At 39.1% G+C, this 22,066-nt stretch overlaps 1 protein-coding gene across 1 annotated transcript in view; it reads right to left on the bottom strand.

The window, feature by feature from the left end:
• The window catches only part of LOC126109457 (uncharacterized), a 196,281-nt gene extending 180,478 nt beyond the window's left edge, over positions 1 to 15,803 (bottom strand). Inside the window, exons 1-2 of the mRNA XM_049914486.1 lie at positions 15,762 to 15,803; positions 2,445 to 2,581 (exon numbers count right to left, since the gene is read on the bottom strand). Coding sequence (XP_049770443.1) covers positions 2,445 to 2,581; positions 15,762 to 15,774 — 150 coding nt within the window. The 5' untranslated portion in view covers positions 15,775 to 15,803. The remainder of the gene's footprint in view (positions 1 to 2,444; positions 2,582 to 15,761) is intronic.
• Between the last annotated feature and the right edge of the window lie 6,263 nt (positions 15,804 to 22,066).

The following is a 22,066-nucleotide window of genomic DNA, read 5'->3' as shown; positions in this document are numbered from 1 at the left end:
CAGCAGTCAGTTGTTCTACTTTTTTTTCCTTTTGTCTGATGTGGTAGAGGTCCGTCATGTTTGTTAATTGCTGACGAATTTATGCTCATTTGTGATATTAATTCAGTATTATAATAGTTTAAAAGTTATTGTACACATTTATTTGTAGAAGGTGAACCCTGTGTCATGTCTGTTTCCCTTTAAAATCAGTATTCTGAGTAATTTTCAGCTCAACAGTTGCAGGCGCCGTTGCAGCAACAGATGCCATTATGTGGCATTTTTAATTCACGAATGTAGTGGAAGCAAAGACATCGCCCACTCAAAACATAACAAATTTTTCCACAGCCGCCTGATGCAGTAGAAGGAAACATAATTTTTAAGATTTTTATTTTCAGTTACTCGCCGAGATCCAGAGCCACGACTCTGACTTCAATTACTTGTTAACGGCAATAAGAACAATTCTCACACGTGTGTGGGCAGTTGCAAATTATAACAAACAACTCATGCTTGTTAAAAATATTAGCTGAGGCAAATACAAAAATACTATTTCAGTTTTCAATTTAAATGCAATGTGTTTCTAGACTGGCTCATATTAAAGTAACTTCTACGCGAACAAAAAGTTTGCTCATCTTAATCTTTATTAATCAGTCATTTATTAAAAGCATGAACTCAAAAGTTTAGATAAAATCTAAAAAATAATTTCAATTCAATATCAAATCCAAATCACAATCATCAAAAAGTCTCGTGCCCACACATTTTATTTTACCTCAAGAAAGCCAGCACCCTTTGTGATTGAGGGAGACAAGGCTTTCCCATTCAAGAAATACCTGATGAGGCCGCATCCTCGAGTGACAGCTCAAAGGCACAAAACTATAACTACGTGCTTTCTCAAGCCAGGCGAGTTTTGGTATATGTTTTCGGTAAGTTAGCACAAAAGTTCAGAATATATTTTAGGAAAATTAATGCACTTCCTGAACATATCAATGTGAAACTTAATCTGGCTCCAATATTTTCTTCAGCACCATCAGTACCAAACATAAAAAGCATTCAATGCTTTCACTCCCAGAAAGGAATACTACAAAAGTATCTCCTGTTTCCAAAAAATTTTGCTGCTGCAGGTCATCATATTGAAGAAACTATAGGAAGTGTGAAGATTGGAGACTGGTACTAAGCAGAATATCACAGTAAATTCAATGCTGGAGAAGTAAATGCAGTTTTTGGAAATTCTTACTTAATCAATGCAATGGAGTGTGCTGGTCGCAATTGGAAATGACCTGTAAAATGTGACGAAATTATAAAGAAAATTAATGAACTTGCTGTTGTCAATGCAAGAGGATATTTTCAGTTCTCTGACTTAACTGAATTTAAAGTTCATTTTCCCAGATGTGATGCTCTTATAATTTTTCATAGTGTGTGAAATGTGAAATGTTAATGTTAAGGTTACCTTATTTGGCACATAATGTCATATTTTCATTTCTCTGCTTGTAGGAAAAAAGTTTTTCCGACAAGAAGTAGCAAGTAACATGAGTCACATGCCTTTTTCAGAATATTACATTATTTCACATGGTATAAATATTTTTAGAAATCTGTAACACTGTCATTTGAATGCCAACCTAACATGCATTTTCTGTGTCAAAAACCAGAGGCATACTCCAGATAGTCTGAGGACACTTTTGCCCTAAGATGCACATTAGGAATAGGATGTCCCAAATTTGTAACACGAGTCACAACAAAAATTACATTCGTGTTCTTTAATTTTAATGCTCTTCCCTGCTTAAATAACACTTCAAGATCTTTGCCTGAATAACATAATTTATAATGGTGATTTACAAAAGAAGATAAGGGTTTATACATTGATAAGAAGACAACATAATAAAACACTGATTTCAAAATGTAACTTGAGTCACCATGGAATCTCCCAGACATACGAGCAATAACAGGAGTAAAAGATATTATAGAACTGGTTAAGACTAAAATGGCAGTGGGCAGGACATACTAACCAAACGAAGGATGGAAGATGGACAAAATCAGTTTTAGAGTGGAGTCCCAGAGAAAAACTAAGACCACCAGGGGTACCATGTGATCGCTGGGATAAGGAACTCGGGGAAGTTGCAGGCTTCAACTTTCAAAAGACAGCAGCTAACAGAGATGCATGGAAACACCTCTTAAAAACGTATCTAATAACTCAGAAAGGCTACATCTTGTATATATTGATTTAGCTGAACAATAAATCAATAAATAAAAATCATTACAAAGGTATGTAACTTATTGGATACTTCTGTTTTAATACCACTAAGTTACTGCATAGCTCTTCAACGTATGAATGCTTCTGGCACAATCAATAAATAAATAAAAATGCTGGCAGCTGAGATGGTGCACTGATTACTTGGGTTACAAATTGAACAGCCTACTCACCACTGTGGCAGACTTGACAGGTGTCGGGCCTGGGTTTGTGTGTACAGTACCTGAGGCGTGTCACAGTGGAGCAACACCTTATCACGGCAGCTGATGCTTCTGCTGAGAATGAGATTCGTGCAGCTCAGCGAAGGCGAAGCCTCAAAGTTGTTAGATGTCAAATCGTGGCAGAAGCAGTTGAGACCACCTGTAAAAAAGGATACCATGTACTACCCAGGAAGTTTTATGGGGACAAGATATGAAAAATTTAAGAAAACCGATAAATTTTAATATCTTGGTGAGGTAACACAGGAGAATGTTTGGAACAGAGGCTAATAAATTCGGGTCAAGGATTATGGAAATGAGCCTTAGTGAACTAAATACATGTTCAATAAGAGAGCTAATTTGTTTCAAGCAAATTTACAACACTGTGTTACAGTAATAAGTCAAAATATCAATGTGCAGACAAATGCTTCAATCAGACTACGAAGAGACAGAAAACATGGTACACAAGAAGAAATAACTTAAGAAAAATATTGACTTTTTACACCTTTAGTAGGCCATTAAAACAACATAATGTTCAAGTAGTACGGGGCACTACTCTGACAATTCTGAGGAAATCGCAAGAAAGATTTTACACATGTACTATGTACTTTAATCAAACAATGAAAAATCCAGGATGGAATGTAACAATACCAGAGAAGGAAAGTTGCTGCTGACCATATAGCAGAGATGCCTTGTCGCGATAGGCACAATAAAAAGATTCACACAATTACAGCTTTCGGCCATTAAGGCCTTCATCAGCAGTACACACACACACACACACACACACACACACACACACACACACACACACACACCTGCAGTCTCAGAGAGCTGAGACCACACTGCGACCAGCAGCACCAGTGCATGATGGAAGTGGCAACTGGGTGGGGCTAAGGAGGAAGCTGGGGGGGGGGGGGGGGGGGGGGATAGTATGGTGGGAGTGGCGGACAGTCAAGTATTGCAGTTTAGACCGAGGGCAGAAGAGAAGGTGCAGAGGGGGGAGGGGGAAAGGAGAGAATTAAAAGAAATTAAAAGACCCTGTGTGGCAGTGAAATGAGGGCTGTGTAGTGCTGGAATGGGAACAGGGAGGGGGCTGGATGGGTGAGGACAGTGACTAATGAAGGTTAAGGCCAGGAGAGTTACGGGAACATAGGATGTATTGCAGGGAAAGTTCCCACCTGCGCAATTCAGAATAGCTGGTGTTGGTGGGAAGGATCCATATGGCACAGGCTGTGAAGCAGTCATTAAGATGAGGGATATCATGTTTGGCAGCATGTTCAGCAACAGGGTGGTCCACTTGTTTCTTGGTCACAGTTTGTCGGTGGCCGTTCATGCAGACAGACAGCTTGTTGGTTGTCATGCCTACATATAATGCAGCACAGAGGTTGTAGCTTAGCTTGTACATCACATGACTGGTTTCACAGATAGCCCTGCCTTTGACGGGATAGGTGATGTTAGTGACCGGACTGGAGTAGGTGGTGGTAGGAGGATGTATGGGACAGGTCTCGCATCTAGGTCTATTACAGGGGTATGACCCATGAGGTAAGGGATTGGGGGTTGTGTAAGGATGGACGAGTATATTGTGTAGGTTCGGTGGAATACCACGGTAGGAGGGGTGGGAGTGATAGTGGGTAGGACATTTACTCATTTGAGGGCACGACGAGGGGTAATCGAAACCCTGGGGCGGAATGTAATTCAGTTGCTCCAGTCCCAGATGATACTGGGTCACGAGGGGAATGCTCCTCAGTGGCCAGACTGTAGGACTTTGAGAGGTGGTGGGAGACTGGAAAGATAAGGCACGGGAGATTTGTTTTTGTACAAGGATGAGAGGATAATTACGGTCAGTGAAGTCTTCAGTGAGGCCCTCAGTATAGTTTAAGAGGGACTGCTTGTCACTGCAGATGCGACGACCACGAGTGGCTAGGTTGTACGGAAGGGACTTCTCGGTATGGAATGGCTGGCAGCTGTCGAAGTGGAGGTATTGCTGGTGGTTAGTAGGTTTGATATGGACGGAGGTACTGATGTAACCATGTCTGAGGTGAAGGTCAACATCTAGGAAGGTGGCTTGTTGGGCTGAGTAGGACCAGGTGAAGCAAATGGGGGAGAAGTAGTTGAGGTTCTGGAGGAATGTGAATAACGTGTCCTCACCTTCAATCCACATAGCAAAGATGTCACCAGTGAATCTGAACCAGGTGAGGGGGTTTAGGATTCTGGGTTTTTAGGAAGGATTCCTCTACATGGACCATGAATAGATTAGCATAGGATGGTGCCATGCGGGTGCCCATAGCCGTACCACGGATTTGTTTGCAGGTAATGCCTTCAAAGGAGAAGTAATTGTGGGTGAGGATACAGTTGGTCAAGGAGACTAGAAAGGAGGTTGTTGGTTTGGAATCCATAGGGTGTCTGGAACGGTAGTGTTCGACAACAGTAAGGCCATGGGCATTAGGAATGTTAGTGTTCAGGGAGGTGGCATCAATAGTGACGAGCAGGGCACCGTGAGGTAAAGGGACAGGAACTGTGGAGAGTCGGTCGAGGAAATGGTTGGGTATCTTTTATATAGGAGAGTAGGTTCTGGGTAATACGTTGAAGGTGTAGGTCTACGAGAGCAGAGATTCTCTCAGTGGGAGCACACTAACCAATCACCCAGGACGCCCCATCGTGGCCGGTTACTGTGCCATCATTTCACCGCCACACCGAGTCTTTTAATTTCTTTTAATTATCTCCTTTCCGCACTTAGCCCCTCCCCCCTCCGCACCTTCTCTCCTGCCCTCTATCTAAACTGCAACACTTGACTGTGCGCCACTCCCACCCTACTATCACTCCCCAGCATCCCAGTTGCCACTGGTGCTGCTGTTTGCAGTGTGGTCTCAGCTCCCTGTGTGTGCAAGTTGCATTTATATGCACGTGTGTATCTTTTTATTGTGCCTATCGCGACTCAGCATCTCCACTATATGGTGAGTAGCAACTTTCCTTCTCTGGTATTATTAGGTACTTTATGTATATGTGTGAAGCTATCGGCGGTAGGCTGCCTGTTTGGGGGTTGGGGATGAGCAGACAGTTCAACCCTCCCCCCCACCCCAATTAATTTTAATCTTTTTTCATCAATGGTCAGATTATTTAATTTATATTATATCTGAGAGGTAATATAATGAAAAAAAGTGCATTTTCATGAAGTACTAGTGAATAGTCAAGTAATATGTGAAATTCACAATTTTTAATTAAATTTTGGGGCTTGGAAATCCCAAGTCAAACCTCAATAAATAACTCTGCGGGGTCATTCCACATCAAATCACGCACGTCATGTCACCCATCACCTCATATTTTCATGAAACTTTGCACATTTTCTTATACTTATAACATAAGAACTTATACAAAATCTTTTTGATCTCAGACTGAAACTTTTTTTAGTATCAAATTTTAAATGCAGTGATATTCTGATAACTGCACTCTGCAAGAGTGTCAGTGCAAAAGGGTACTTTTTTTATATAAATGCACATAACTCAGGCGTTTATGAAGCTTTTCATTTGGATTTTTTATTTTGTAAGTTAAGAGAAGCACATATTTAACAGATATGTAATTATTTAAGCAGTAAAGTTACAAAGAACAATACAAAAAAAAAAGATGTGTGTGACTTTCCAATTTCCAGAAAAAGTACAGACACACTGAAAAATGCCTGTATTACATTTCTCCAACATGCTGGGCACTCATAACTGGTCTTAGATAATTCCCAAGACAGTACACTTTGTAATAAAATAAAATTAGTAATGGGTCTTCTGTTAATGGACACACAAATAAATCTGAAATCAAACTACATTGTGTTGTGATAGAAAAAAAATTCTAAGAAATATCATCCATACCTGACATCCACTGCTTCAGATTTTCACGAAAATTTTTCTACTTGTTACTTTCTGCATGGTAAAATGCAAAATTTCTCCACCATGTAGTTTGAGGGGAGAAAAAGGAAAATTTTTACAAATGTAAAAGCCAAAACCGAAGCTTGTCATTTGGATTACATTACTTCAGACAAAAATAATACTAACAGAAAGTATCTTATTTCCAATACATCAGTGTCATATTTCCTAATATGTCACAGAAGAGATGTATCTTTACTGGAAAAAAATTAATAACTATTCTTGACTTTGGGGAATGTACAAAATTAACTTAAGCTGTTGTGGTCCAAACAATTCGTAAACCACTGACAGCTGGTACAAGATTTCTTTTTATCGAAACTGATATTTTTTAAAAAAGAAAAAAGAAGCAGCGCCCTGAGTATTGATAGATATTGGACATTTAACATATATCACATCATTGTTCAAAAGATCATTCAAATCAAATTCTGTAAACCGACAACCTGTAGTGAAGCTGCCTCATGAAGGTACAGAGGCAAAAGTTATAACTTCATTTGAGACATTTTCATTACACGGGTTAACTTTAAAGACGCTAATTTGATGCCCGAAATAAACAACAATTATTCTAGCCACACTAATGTTAATTTAAAATATACAGATTCAGCAGTGAAGATCCCTGAAACTGTCAATGAAACTTCTTAAGAGCATCTCCGTTTTTAATCCACTGTGACAAATTATATTCTGTTAACTTCATATCTTTTTCATTGGCTTAATATATTCTGCCTAATGATGATGATTTAGGTACACCAACAGCACATAAAATATATCCCAAAGGCACACGAGTCTTCCTTCTCAGGCCAAAAGAATGACACTGTTGGTACATGTGGGTAGAGAAAAAGTAATTCAACACAGTCTCCTTTACCATAGACATTTCTGACAAAGGCAAAGTACTGCCTGTCATCTTATACAGCTGCTACAAAAAAATTTTGTTGAGGGCAAGTGCATGTCCATTGTGCAGCATTTTCATTGGATGAAAAAAATCAAGGGAGGCAGAAGAAGTTACTCTTCTAAGCTCTAAAGAATCGCAAGAAAGTGGTTTGTAATTGTGAAAATTCCTGATACCAGGTATTCTGCGGGTTGTAGAAAATCTCTTCGGTGTTCTTGTGTAGGAAATCTTTCTCTAAGAAATGAAAAAAACATCTTTCAATATTAGCATAGCAGAAATCGCAAACACCACATGCAGTTTTTATTTGTGCATCATCTGCTAGTCGACGACCAACTCTTCTCTATATACATTCTATAGTTCCTCCCAAACCATCGCACACAGATTTACCGTCTAGTAGCAAAAAAGGAATGCTCAGCATCAATTAAAAAAATGTTTTTATGCTCACACAAATTTTAAAGCTTTTTCTATACTTACATTGAGCACCACATCCATCAGTTACAGAATGGACTTTCTTCGCTTGTGGGTAATGCTCTGCCAGCCAGTTACCCATTTCTTTTTGGACAGCATTTACAAATCCTACATCATGTTCCAAATCATCACTTATAAAGCAGCAGTTCACTATTACCAATTTACTTTCTCCATTTACCAAATGAACACACATGGGATGGATTGTACAGCTGCTTCTTGTGCAGTGGTAACTCTGAATTTCATTCTGAATTACAAAACTGTAATTTTCACCAAAGTCCAGTAACACAATTGCTTTTTATGGGGTAAGATTTTCTTTCAATTTTTTCAATGATTTTGACTGACAGGTATAAATGAGTGTGGTTTAAGTGCCAGTAATTTTGTTACCAACAAGTCTATGTATTCACAAACAGTTGCTGATTCACAATATACATAAATGACCTTGTGGATGACATCGGAAGTTCACTGAGGCTTTTTGCAGATGATGCTGTGGTATATTGAGAGGTTGTAACAATGGAAAATTGTACTGAAATGCAGGAGGATCTGCAGCGAATTGACGCATGGTGCAGGGAATGGCAATTGAATCTCAATGTAGACAAGTGTAATGTGTTGCGAATACATAGAAATAAAGATCCCTTATTTAGCTACAATATAGCAGGTCAGCGACTGGAAGCAGTTAATTCCATAAATTATCTGGGAGTACGCATTAGGAGTGATTTAAAATGGAATGACCGTATAAAATTAATCGTCGGTAAAGCAGATGCCAGACAGATTCATTGAAATAATCCTAAGGAAATGCAATCCGAAAACAAAGGAAAGTACACTTGTTCGCCCACTGCTTGAATACTGCCCAGCAGTGTGGGATCCGTACCAGATAGGGTTGATAGGAGAGAGAGAGAAGATCCAACGGAGAGCAGCACGCTTCGTTACAGGATCATTTAGTAATCGCGAAAGCGTTACGGAGATGATAAACTCCAGTGGAAGACTGTAGGAGAGACGCTCAGTAGCTCGGTATGGGCTTTTGTTGAAGTTTCGAGAGCATACCTTCACCAAGGAATCAAGCAGTATATTGCTCCCTCCTACGTATATCTCATGAAGAGACCATGAGGATAAAATCAGAGAGATTAGAGCCCACACAGAAGCATACCGACAGTCCTTCTTCCCACGAACAATACGAGACTGGAATAGAAGGAAGAACTGATAGAGGTACTCAAGGTACCCTCCGGCACACATCGTCTGGTGGCTTGCGGAGTATGGATGTAGATGTAGACTTTAACAATTCTGCCTGATCATCTGAACTCAGTTATCATCAGCTTTTTTGTAAGCTGACGTCTGTTTTAATAATTCTGACAGTTTGCCACCGCTGGGAAAATTATCACAGTGATTAAGCACGCAGTCACAGTTTTCAGTCACATACATGAAAATTTCAAATTCTTTGTATGTTTCTTCAATGTGTTTCGCATCCAAAAGCAGTTTTGGTGGATGAAAAACACACACACACACACACACACACACACACACACACACACACACACACACACACACACACACACGAAAAATATCAAACCAAAACACAACACAAACAAACAAAAGACAAACACACAACAGTAGTTGGCAACACTACACGCCGAAAACACACACATGTTGATCACAAAATGGAAAAGTGCAAGTGATATATGCAAGGTGACAAAAGCAGGTGAAAGAACGCCAGCTGGAGTATGGAAACTAACGAATACATTTCCAGGACCACACACGAGCTAACTGTGCTGGAAATCCTAAGTAACAATGAACGATAAGTTCACGTTGCGGAATTTGTGCTACAAAAGTTGCTTCAAAAAAACAAAAAAATATCATGACAAAATGTAATATAGCAGCATATTGTATCTACCACATAATACATTTATTGTATGTATAAAAGAAAACATGTATTTCAGACCACTGATGATGCTTGCCAAATTAAAGAAGCAAAATGCATATGGCAATACACAAACTGCCTTCAATTAGTTGGATAGACGGTACATACCAAGACAAATTTAGAGCAACTAACGGAAAGATGGAAAACAAAAAAAATGGCAATCAAAGCGAAGAGTTTCAAAAAGTGAGCACCTCTGGCCATTATGCAAGTAGTTATTCAGCTTGGCATTGTTTGAGTTGCTGGATTGTGTCAAATTCTGTCCAACTGGTGTTTTAGATCATCAAAATCCCGAGCTGGTTCGAGGGCCCAGCCCATAATGCACCAAATCATCTCAATTGGGGAGATGATCCAGCAACCTTGCTGGACAAGGTAGGGTTTGTCAATCAGTAACAACTCTCACCATGTAGCAAGAAAATTACCTTGCTGAAATGAAATGTCCAGGATGGCTTGCCATGAAGGACAATAAAACAGGCGCCAAATATTGTCAGTGTACTGCTGTGCTAAGGGGTGGCACGGATGATGACCAAAGGGATTCTGCTATGAAAAGAAATGACACCCCAGGCCATCACCCTTGGCTGTCAGACCTTATGATGGGCAATAGACAGGTTCATATTTCACCGCTGCCCGCGGCATCTCCAGACATGTCTTGGGCCTGAAATCTCACTGACTGGAGTATAATTGACTACAGTGATGGGACCCAATTTGAACTGAGCCCAAATATCCACCAGAGGTATGTGACTGAAGACACTCTGCACAATGGTGGGATACCAACCCAAATGTTGCCCGCCATACAGTCCGACAACTGGGGCTAGTGGGTCTGGGATGCCATTTCTTTTCACAGCAGGACCTATTTGGTTACTGTCCATGAAACACTTACAGCACAGCAGTATGTGAACAATACTGTATTCGCCCATTGTGTTGCTCTTCATTGCAAGCCATTCTGGACTTACATTTCACGAAGATAATGCCACCTGCACAAGGCATGACAGTCTACTGCTTGTCTTCGCACTTGCCAAATCCTACCTTGTCCAGCAAGGTCGGTAGATGCCTCCCCAATTCAGAATGTTTGGAGCATTATGAATAGGGTCTCCAACCACCTCAGGATTTTGACAATTCAACACGGAACTGACTGCAAAGAATTTGGCACAATATCACACCTCACTCCATCAATCCCATGCTGAATAAATGCTTGCATTAGGGCCAGAAGTGGACCAATGCATTACTGACTTGCTCAATTTGTGAAGCTCTCTCTCTTGATTAAATCATCCATTTTTTCTGAAACACTATTTGTCTGGCTGTATACGAGGTGTGACAATAAAGTAATGAGACTGATTTTCCTTGGAAGATGTGACTACCCTGCAGGCTTGCGCAGGCACAATATCTTTGACCTTGGTCTATAAGCTACTTCTAGTCCAAGCGGCACATCGATGCAACTGCTCAGTAGTGAGTTGTGTTGTAATGAGTTAACACGTGTTTGTGTCTCTCATCACGGAAATGGAACCGCCTGATATTGTGCAACGGTATGCCATTTCTTTTTACATTACATTGAGTGAAAATGCGATGATAACTTATAGTAAGCTTCAGAAGACTTTTGGAGAGGAGGTTATGTCAAGAGCTCAAGTTTTTCGTTGGCATAAAATGTTTAGTGAAGGCAGAACGAATGTTGAAGATGAAGATCACAGTGGACGACCATCAACCTCATGGATCGATGTCAACTTGGCCAGTGTGCGTGAACTCGTACGATCTGATCTAAGATTATCAAAAAATGATTTCAGAAGAACTGAACATCAATTGAGAAACGGTTCGTTTAGTAATAACTGAAATCTTCGTCTGAGAAAGATTTGTCCAAAAACGGTCCCAAAAAATCTCATACCACAACAGCGAGAAACACGGAGAAATGTGGCAGCCGATCTGTTAGAGCAGATGGAAATCGATCCAGAATTGTTGAGCCATGTTATCACCGGGGATCAAAGTCGGTTTTTTCAGTATGATCCAGAGACAAAACGCCAAAGTTCGTAATGGTGCTCAAAGGGATCACCCAAACCAAAAAAAGCTCACATGTCGAAGTCAAAAGTGACATGCATGCTTGTGTGCTTCTTTGATTCCAAGGGAATTGTTCATAAATGGGTGCCTCCTGGACAAACAGTTAACCAATATTACTATAAAGAAATTTTAGAAAGACTTCATAAAAGAGTTCTTCGTGTCCGTGTCAACATTGCTGATAATTGGATTCTGCATCATGATAATGCGCCATCCCATCAGCCACCTTATTCACCAGATATTGCTCCATGCAACTTTTTTCTATTTACAAGAGTCAAAACAGCAGTCAAGGGATACCATTTTCAAGCAACACAAGATGTCCAAAAAGTTGTGATGAGGGTTTTGGAGGATATTACCGAAGATGAGTTCCAGAAATGTTACCATCAATGACAGAAGTGCTGGAAAAAGTGTGTGCAATCAGAAGGGAACTACTTTGAAGGAGACCATACTCAACTTGACTAAAACGGTAAGTAACTTTTTTTTTCACATCAGTCTCATTACTTTATTGTCGCACCTCGTATGTACATCACCTCTACTGATATCCATCCCACTCAGATAATTCCTTGGTGGTGCATCATTTTTGTTTTTTCTGCCTTAGAATGGATAATCCTGCATCCATACTCAGCGAGGTACCACCTACTCTATTCTAGCGGCAAACTCAGGCAGAACAAACACTTGTGCTGGAATGTGTCAAGATATAATTATCTGAATGGTTCTTGTCAGATACACATGTTGGGAGTGTAAACATCAATTGATACTTCAAGGAACGGAATGCTGAAACTTCCCACAGCACATTTCAAACTGTAGCATTTACACAGATGTCAAATGAACGGGATGTCAACAACGAGGTTTCTTGGAAAGAGAGGTCTGATGATGCTTTTGTGGGGAAGTGGCATCACCTGTTTACTGTCAAAAGTTTACCAATTTTTGCCATCCTCCATCATGTTACAGCAGTTGATGTTATGTTTTTGTGGCATATCATCAGTTATTGCATTGTTAGCTATGTTTCCACGATATAAGAGCTTAAATCTTTTTTGTGTGTGTTTTTCAGCAAACAGGCTAAATGAAGGTGAAAACAACTTAGGTTTCACAGCAAGTGGGAAAAACCTGCACTGTCCACAAATAAGAAAATAAACAGCTGTAACAATTTTGATAAAAAGCATTTTTTTAACAGTGGAAAAACTCAGCACCACCCTAGGAGAAAAACTGTCGTTATTGACTTTATTTGGTTCCTAAAAATAAAACCCCTATGCAGCCTACTGCCTTCTAAATATTGTTTGTGTATATATTTTTTCTCTAACAAATGAAGGTTCATGTTTTGAACTGTGTAGACAACCCTTTTTCCACACTTTCACTTCTCAGCAATATGGAAAGTTTACCATACAAAGTTTGTGAAAAACATCCATTATGCATACTGCTATGGCCCTCAACATGCTTTATCATTGCTAGTTCATTACTTCTCACACTACATTTACTTTTTTTAAAATCAAATATGGCATTTCAGGACCTGACGTCCCTGACTCGGTATAGGTGTAAGCAAAGTTCACTTCCCTTATAGCGTGAACACAGCACCAAATCAACCCTAATATATTACAAAAATGGTACCATCAAAGTATCCTAACACTAGCATAAAAAGTATTTAATTTCCAAGTGACAGTATGACTTGCCTTCATGAGGGAAAATGCAAGTGCTGTCAACAGCTAAATTTAAAAGCACAAAAAACTTACGTGGTTTTTAGAAGTTTAGTTCCTTTCCCAGATAGAAAAGTTGGGAAAGAGGATCAGTTGACTCATAGACCAGGGTGAGTGAGAGGGGAGCCACCCACTGTGGTGATGAGAAGGGTGTGTGGGGGGGTGGGGAGGGCAAGGAAGAGGAAAAGAGAGACAAGGGGGGGGGGCAGAAAGAGGGGGAAGAAAGTCTGTCTTTATTATTTGTGGTCTGAAATTGTGACATGTTTAATATACTTTAAGCATGAATAATAAGAACACACAATCTGAATCCCCCACACTCAGTTGAAATACACATGATTGATTGATGAGGCATTCTCAAATGTAGTCCTGGGAATGCACTGACAGAATCACTTATCAAAGTTGATTACTAGAGTTTTATTCTTAGCCACAGCTTGCAGATTACACTAGTAAAATCTGCACAATGACTGAAAGGGAAAGGCAATTTATACGACATGGATACTGAAGGTCAAACTGCTGTGGAAAAATCTAATTTTAGTCGAAGAACTAATAACAAACCACTTTCTAGAGACAGGTAGAAACAACACAATGAGTTAAGTTATCTATGACAAGGACTCAGTCAGTTTCAAAATTATAGCAGGCACTACATCTCAGTGGAAAGTATAGCAACATGTTGGCTGTTTACACAATGTCTTAAATTGTTTCTTTTTCCTTTCCACATACCCAATGCCACCATTTATTCAGATATTCTTCTGTGCAGTAGCAGTAGCTGTCAAGCAGAAATGGTTTCAGTTTCCATTTGAAGTTAGTAAAATTACATTATTTACACCACTGGGCAGGCAGTCTAATATTTTTACACACAAATACCTCACTGCTTTCTGTGTAATACTAAAGCTGAGTGATGGACACAGTAAATTTCTCCTTTCTTCCATTTAGGAATGTTAATGTTTTCAAACTATGATTGTTCACAACAAACTTTGAGAGTAAACATACTGTGAGGCTAAAGTCCATATGCCCCACTGTGTAATAAGCTGTCTACAAGATTCAAAAAAAGAATACCGCATTATGTGAATTACATGCTTCCGTGCAACAAACATATTTCCCCCTCAGCGAGACATTTGTGAATGCAAACACAGGAGAAGACAACCTTTCGACATTTTCATCTCCAACACTTTCATTGCAACACTTAGAATGTGAAAGATAAAGTGACCTATCTAATATTTCTTGGTCTGTCTACATCTGTTGCTAGCAATCTCATGTTATTAATGTCCAGCTTTTGTCTATGTGCAACTAATCAGCCAATTTTCATTTCCCTTAATTTATTGAGTCTCCTTCGGCACAATGTATTTCCAATGATGACACAACAACAAATTAATTCAAAATGGGTCAAGCAAAACGAAAAATGCTTTTATTCAGATGCACATCCTTACAGCCTGAAAATTATTGACATAATAACAGTGTCCAAATGCAGCACCAATTAACATAGATCCCAACATTTTTTGGTGTAAACCATTAATTAATGTCACCTGAAAGTATTTTACAATGTGCAAGAACTTCAATTTCCTCCAGCAAAAAGTCACAATTGAAAATGCAAACCTTACCCTGGGAAAGAAAAGGACACTAAGAGTTTATTTCAGGTATTTATTTTCATTATATTATGATGACAAATCCTGTTCCATTATGAAATGTTCCCCTAGAGAATAAATAAAGAGGAAAGGTGGTAGATGAAATGATAGCAATAGTGTCTGCCTCTAATATACTGAAATCACATTTCACATTTTTGTCATCCTTCATATCCTCACGGAGGACCTCACAATGAGTCTATGTAACAGAATATATTTAATGTAACCCAGAGCTTTATCAGATCATGGAGGTGAAGCCTGTACAAGCCTCATAAGCTGCTACTGATGTATAACAATTTTTTTAACGTTAACTTGTTATTCACACAAGACAAGTTAGTTTTGGACAATATTTAGAACACCTAACTTAAGTAAACTCGTTTCCACATTCACGGGCCTTAATTATTTTATATTTATTATTTCAGATCTTTGTACGGACAAGCAGGACGAGATTGATCATGCTGTAACAACATGCTCTCGACCCTCTGCCGTAAATGCATTCGTTATATTTTTCACGTCGAACACTTTCCTCTAGAAGCCAATGAAATGACTGGATTCCACAAAACAGCGCGTATTAAATATGACAATTATGTAGCGCACATTAAAGTGAAAGCTTGTGCATAGTACAGTTTCCAAGTACTGTACACGTTTAATTTAAAGACCTGCCTTTCTTCCTTCATTTAGTGAAGTATTAACACTGTGGTCTGCGTGTTACAAGATGAGATTATTAGATTTTTTTTCCTCGTAGCTTCATAAACTAGCCAACTTCAAAATTAAATCTGTAGACATAATAAAAGCACGCGCTGTAATTACTAAACTTACGCAGGCACAGCATGGTTGTTGCCGCAGTAATAACGCACAATTCAAAACAGTACACAAACCGCCACTAAATTCATATTGACACCACGTGATCACTGACCCGCACGTACAGATGCGTCCAAAGAGGAGGAAACCGAGCAAAGTGAACATCTGAAACACAAACGAGTTGGCGACAAACCAAATGTGGAGTCAGCTTCACACACGCATCTAATGTGGCGCCACAACTTGACTTGCTGCATAGACCTTCACTTGCTGTAGTGGCATCATAAGATACCGTTCACACAGGACACCACAAATTCTACTTAGCTGCACAGATTTCAGTATGGCGTCAATTGAAACCACGTGGATGGGTATGTAGACACCACAATAAATTAGCAGAGCAGTGCAGTTCCAGTTCGGTTCACGTGTGTATCACTCTTGTGTCACATCGCAAGTATTTTATTTTGCGCTGATGAAATAGTTCCGCGCCGCCCACCAGGAGCGCTGTGTTGTGTCCGTTTCGTCGTGCCGTTTATTCTCAGTATATAGTTTTTTACATGTTCTTGTTTTCTCCATGTTAGTTCTTAAGTATCTTTTGATACTTAGTTCTTGACTATCCAGTCAACAAGTTACTAATTCGTTTTCGCGCGAGTCTTGCCTTGACATACACTGCGTCTAAAAGACGTCCTGTATTAATTGCCGAACGAACGAATAGAGATCTTGTCATCTCAGCACTGGAGATATCGTTGTGCGTTATTTATCGCAAACTAGGAGCTAACCGGTCGGACGGGCCAGTACCCAGTCCTACGGCCAAAGGTATGGATGTTATAGTGCAGATTGTGCCCTGAGAGCTCTCAGAAGAGTTAACTACAAGTGTTAGATATTGACTCTAATTAGTCCTCTGTGAGATTATAAAGTTGACATTTTAATCAAATACGCAATACACCATATTGCGAAGGACACACATTTTTAGAGACCATTTATCCAGCGATGTACATAACGAAGATCAAGGAGAAAACATAAACTACCATACATATAACACATCAAATAGTAAAATATGAATGTTCCCAACACCCTCACAAGTTCTCGAGATGTCAATTCGTGAACTCTGTGAAAGTCCCACAGCTTGACAGCACCACTGATGTTTACCTTTAGACAGTGCCTTTGTCAAAAAAATCAGCTTGCTGCTTATCGTTATTTACAGGTTTCAGACTGAATATTCCTGTTTTAATTAAATCACGAATATAGTGGTGCCTCACGTCAATAAGTTTTGTTCGAGCGTGATGCACACTATTGTGACTCAGTGCAATGGCACCTCTATTATCACAGCATACACTTACTGGTTTTTCACTATGCATAAAACACAGTTCACGAAGCAATCCTTGAAGGTATACCGCTTCTTGCGCTGCTGCTGAATAGAGCCATATACTCAGCTTCTGTAGTTGATAAAGCAACGGTTTATTGTCGTTGTGAAGTCCAGGGAACTGCTGTCCAAGCTAACTTGAAGATATAGCCGGTCGTTGATAGCCGCTGAAGATCTGATGCATAATCAGCATCACAGAAACCTTCAATTTCAGTTGTTCCACTTTTTCGGGAAGTTAGTCCTACATTGACTGTGCCTTTAATGTATCGCATTATTTGTTTGACCGCTTCCCTTTGGATTTTCCGATCATTAGAACTGAATCTGCTTAGAACCCCACAGCATATGCAATGTCCGGTCTTGTGCTTTGAGCTAAATACAGTAGTGATCCTACAGCTTGCTGATAAATTGACAGATGAGGAAAACCTTGTTTTACATCGCATTCCTTATTTTCACATTTTTGCAGCTTTGAACCAGGTTCAAATGGATATGTAACCGGATTACAATGTTCCATACCAAATTTCTTGAGTACGTTTCCTGCATATTTGCTTTGATCAATACTAATCGTCCCTTGTTTCCTGTTTCGTTTTATTCTCTTTCCAAGACACCTACTAAGTTCACCAAGATCTCTCATCTTAAACTGATTCATTTATCCTTTCATTCGCCTATTATTTCTAATAGAGAAAATGATCAAGTCGTCTACATAAACAGCTATAATGAGTGTATTTTGTTCCTCAATTCTGAAGTAAATGCAAGAATCATATTCTGACTTCTTTAGGTTCATTTTATGTAATGTCACGTCTAATTTCATATTCCAAAAGCGTGACGCCTGTTTTAGACCATAAATTGCCTTCTTCAGCTTGCAAACCTTCTTCACGTAGCCTTCAGGTTGACGAATGTAAACTTCTTCATCGAGATCACCATATAGGAATGCAGTTTGAACATCCATATGTTCAATGTCAAGATCAAATTCAGCTGATAAAGCTAACAGGATGCGAAGTGAAGAATGACGAACAACAGGCGAGAACGTTTCATCAAAGTCTATTCCTGGTATTTGGGAATAACCTTTCGCTACAAAACGAGACTTATAACGTTCAGTTTCACCATTTGACGTTTCTTTCACCTTGAATACCCATTTCGCATTAATTACCTTCCTGCCTGGTAGTAAATCAGTCAAAATCCATGTTTCATTTTCAAGTAAAGATTTATATTCATTATCTAAGGCTTCCTTCCATTTTTCATAGTCATCACAATTCATTGCTTCTTCATACGAATTTGGTTCAGAAATACAAGCAAGACAAGCAAAATCATCATTAAAATATTTAGTATTTGGTTTTCTTTCACGTGATGATTTTCTAATTCTGCTTACATTTCTGGCTGCGCAATTTCCGTGTGACTATGTACGTTACTATTTATTGTTTTCTCAGAGTCACTTTGTGCTAATTCAAGATAAACTGCATTACTGTCAACTTCAGCAGGTTTTGTCAGTTCAGTTGCCTCTTCAATGAAGTTAGGTGCTGGCACTAGTTGACGACTGTCTAGACGATTATCGTCAATTGGGTTACTGTTTGGAGTACTGTTTCCACAAGTGCACTTTGAATTTTCGATGAATTGCATATCACGGGCTTTCACAATTGTCTTTGGTGAATTTGGATCAATCAGACGATATGCTTTAGAATCTTTGCAATATCCAACAAAGATAAGTTCCTTAGATTTGTCTTCTAATTTCGTCCTTTTTTTTTCTTTTGGTGTATGTACAAATTCTCGTATCCAAAGATTCGTAAATGACTCAGATTTATCCGCTGACCACTCCATAATTCCTCAGGAGTGACATTCTTAACAGCTTTTGTTGGAGATCGATTCTTCAAATAAATTGCTGTGTTTACAGCTTCAGCCCAAAATTGTCTACTTAGACCTGCATCTGTTAACAATGATCTTGCTTTTTCAATGATTGTCCGATTTAAGCGTTCTGCAACACCTTTCTGTTCTGGAGTGTAAGGAGTTGTTGTTTCATGTTGAATTCCATTCGTCTTTAAAAATAACTTCATGCGCCGATGGACGAACTCTTTTCCATTGTCTTTCGAAGTATTTTGATTTTTCGACCAGTTTCATTTTCTATTCGTGCTTTGAATTCGATGAATGTATCACACACTTCTGTTTAGCATACAACCAAAAGATTTTCTTGACAAATCATCCGTAAAAGTGAGAAGATATCGTGATCCTCCCCACAAAGCCATGCTTGGTCTACAAACATCAGAATGCACAATGTCAAGTAGATCTTTTGCCCTTCTACTTGATGTTTTAGGAAAAGGTTGTCGAGACTGTTTACCTTCTATGCAGGGAATACACGGATCTAAACTGACGTTCGCCAGTTCAGTCCATCAGCCATTCTTTCTTTTAATAAATGCATGCTTACACGATTGAAATGTCCCAATCTTCGACTCCACAATTCATAACTGCCAATTTCTGCAACATTTGCGTAATGATGCACTTCATCTAATTGATACATACCATTTATTTGAGTTGCACTTGCTACTGGTGTTCCAGAAACAATTACATCACTTTTATTGCATATTCCGCACTGCACATTGTCAAACAATACATACAATACACGTCTTGTCATCTGACTAACCGACAGTAGGTTGTAAGCAAGGCTTGGAACATACGCAACATCATTAGCAGTTATCTGTTTATTCTTGTCGTCACAAGTAACTCGAAGATGAACATCGCTTTCTACAATAGCCTGAAGATTGCTATTATCTGCTACTGTCACTTTAGCAGCTGTGGTCGATTGGAAAATGTTGAACGAGTCTCTTTGATTCGTCATATGTCGTGAACACCCGGAATCCACATACTAGCCATCACTATGATGCGAAGATGCAGTTAGAGCCATTAACACAGTTTAGTTTTCAGTTCTCACTGCATTCGCAGAATTTGAAAATTTATTTGGTTTCTTCTTTGTTCTACACTCATTCGCCTTGTGACCAGGTTTCTGGCATTTATAACACTTAAAAGGCTTGATATTTCGCACATCACGTTGGATATTCGTCTTCTGGTGTTTGCATCCATAAATCGGACTGGCAGCTAGTAAGCAGGGCAGTAAACTGACGTTTCGTCGATTCTTGAATTAATCGCTGACTTACTAAATCACTAGTAATCTTGACACCCTAATTCTCAATTGCCATAATCGAGGGTTGGAAATCTGCTGGAAGTCCACTTAGCTCCGAAATCAACGTCCATTTTCTTACCAGTGCTTCGAATTTGTTGAGCAAGTGACATAATTTTCGACAAATACGCCTCCATAATTTCCTCCAGCAGCCAGTCGTACATTCATTAAACATTGTAACAGCCCAATATAACTAGATAAGCTCTTATCACCTAATGCAGATTGGAAATTTTGCTATGCTTCTTTAACAGTCGTTGCTCCACGAAGTTTCGGATACACAGATGAATTTACAGATAAACATAATTTCTGGCACTGACGAAGATGAGAAGAATGTACAGAAAGCATTATCGAAATTGTGTCCCATAGTCCCTCATGATTCAGGTACATTTCCATCGTGAATTTCCAGTCGTTGTCATACCGGTCAACTTTTCAAAATTAAACAGTGATTGTCCACCCAAAGTCATCTTGAATACGTTCAGATAGTTAAACAAATAAATCTTGAAAGTTTCTCTGAAAAAAAAAATTGCAACACGTTGAACGCACGCGAAAATTATGTAACCTTGATTTATCAGTTTATTTCGCTGGTATGGAAAGTTCAGAAAGCTCACTAATCTCTCCTGGGCCCATAACCTATTAGATATTGACTGTAATTCTACGTCTGATTTAAAGTAATTGTCACTTGACGTTTGCGCTGCGAAGTTGCGGCGTTGTAACGTCAAGCACTGGCTGGAGGCAGCCGCCTCAGCGCATAGCTACCCCCGGCTATAGAAAATCGTTTTAAAGCCTGTATCTTCTACAAAAAGTAAGTAAAAAATTTCAAACCCACATATGATGTATATCTCTACAATGTCTCTCAATCTGTCAAATATCTGTTTTTAATTTTAATTAGGACAAGAGTTATGTAAATTTGTTTGCGAATTTGAGAATTTAAATGGTTTCAAACTGCTTCTAAATTATCACGTCATTATTGAAAAACTATTGGTGTCACAGCAAAATATTTTTTTCCCATTCATTACCAAAATAATGCACTCGGCAAAGAATGCGTAAAAGGTTTCGTAGTGCATTACGATTCCTGTATATAAATTTCTGAAAACAGCGTTTTTACGCAACCCTATCAGTACTGAACTCGAAACAAGTATGACGTTTAAAATCTCTATCTTCTATAAATATTATGTAAATATTTTGAAATTTAAGTACAGTATCGGTCTCAGTGGTATCTATAAGCGTATCAAATATCTTTTCTTAATTTTAATTAGGGCCGTTGTTACATAAACTATTGAAGTGTGAGAAATTTTCGCGCCCGGAAAAGTTTTCTTCTTTAGATTGCAAATCTCGAAACCGTAAGGGGATGACGAGAGCTGGCCGAACAGTATTTCTTAGTCTCCCAACAAGAATAAGAATTAAACGAAATAAATTCACAAACAATATTTAATGGCAGTAAGTACACTACATACTAATCAGACAATGCGAAAACACCGCTTAATTCAGAGTCAGTGGAATTACCCGCGTCGCTGCTCGTATTGACAGATACAACAAAGTGTCGGAGACTTGATTATAAGATACCATGCGTCCTGTATCACTCCTTTCACGTGATGCTCTACCTTCTGCCAGTCTTCCGGTGTCACTATTTCAACTGCCTCTTTCAAAAGGCGTTCCACTTCGGTTAATGTGAATTTCTTATTTTATGCAGCAATATGCTGAGCTCAAATCAGCTCTATTGCGTTGAAATGGCAATGATAAGGAGGCAATCTGAGCACTTTATGCCCGTATTTTTTGCTACTTCATTCACAATGTAAATCGGGT

The sequence above is a fragment of the Schistocerca cancellata genome, chromosome 12, assembly GCF_023864275.1.
Source record: "Schistocerca cancellata isolate TAMUIC-IGC-003103 chromosome 12, iqSchCanc2.1, whole genome shotgun sequence".
Classification (NCBI taxonomy): domain Eukaryota; kingdom Metazoa; phylum Arthropoda; class Insecta; order Orthoptera; family Acrididae; genus Schistocerca; species Schistocerca cancellata.
This window is presented reverse-complemented; position numbering and strand designations above follow the sequence as displayed.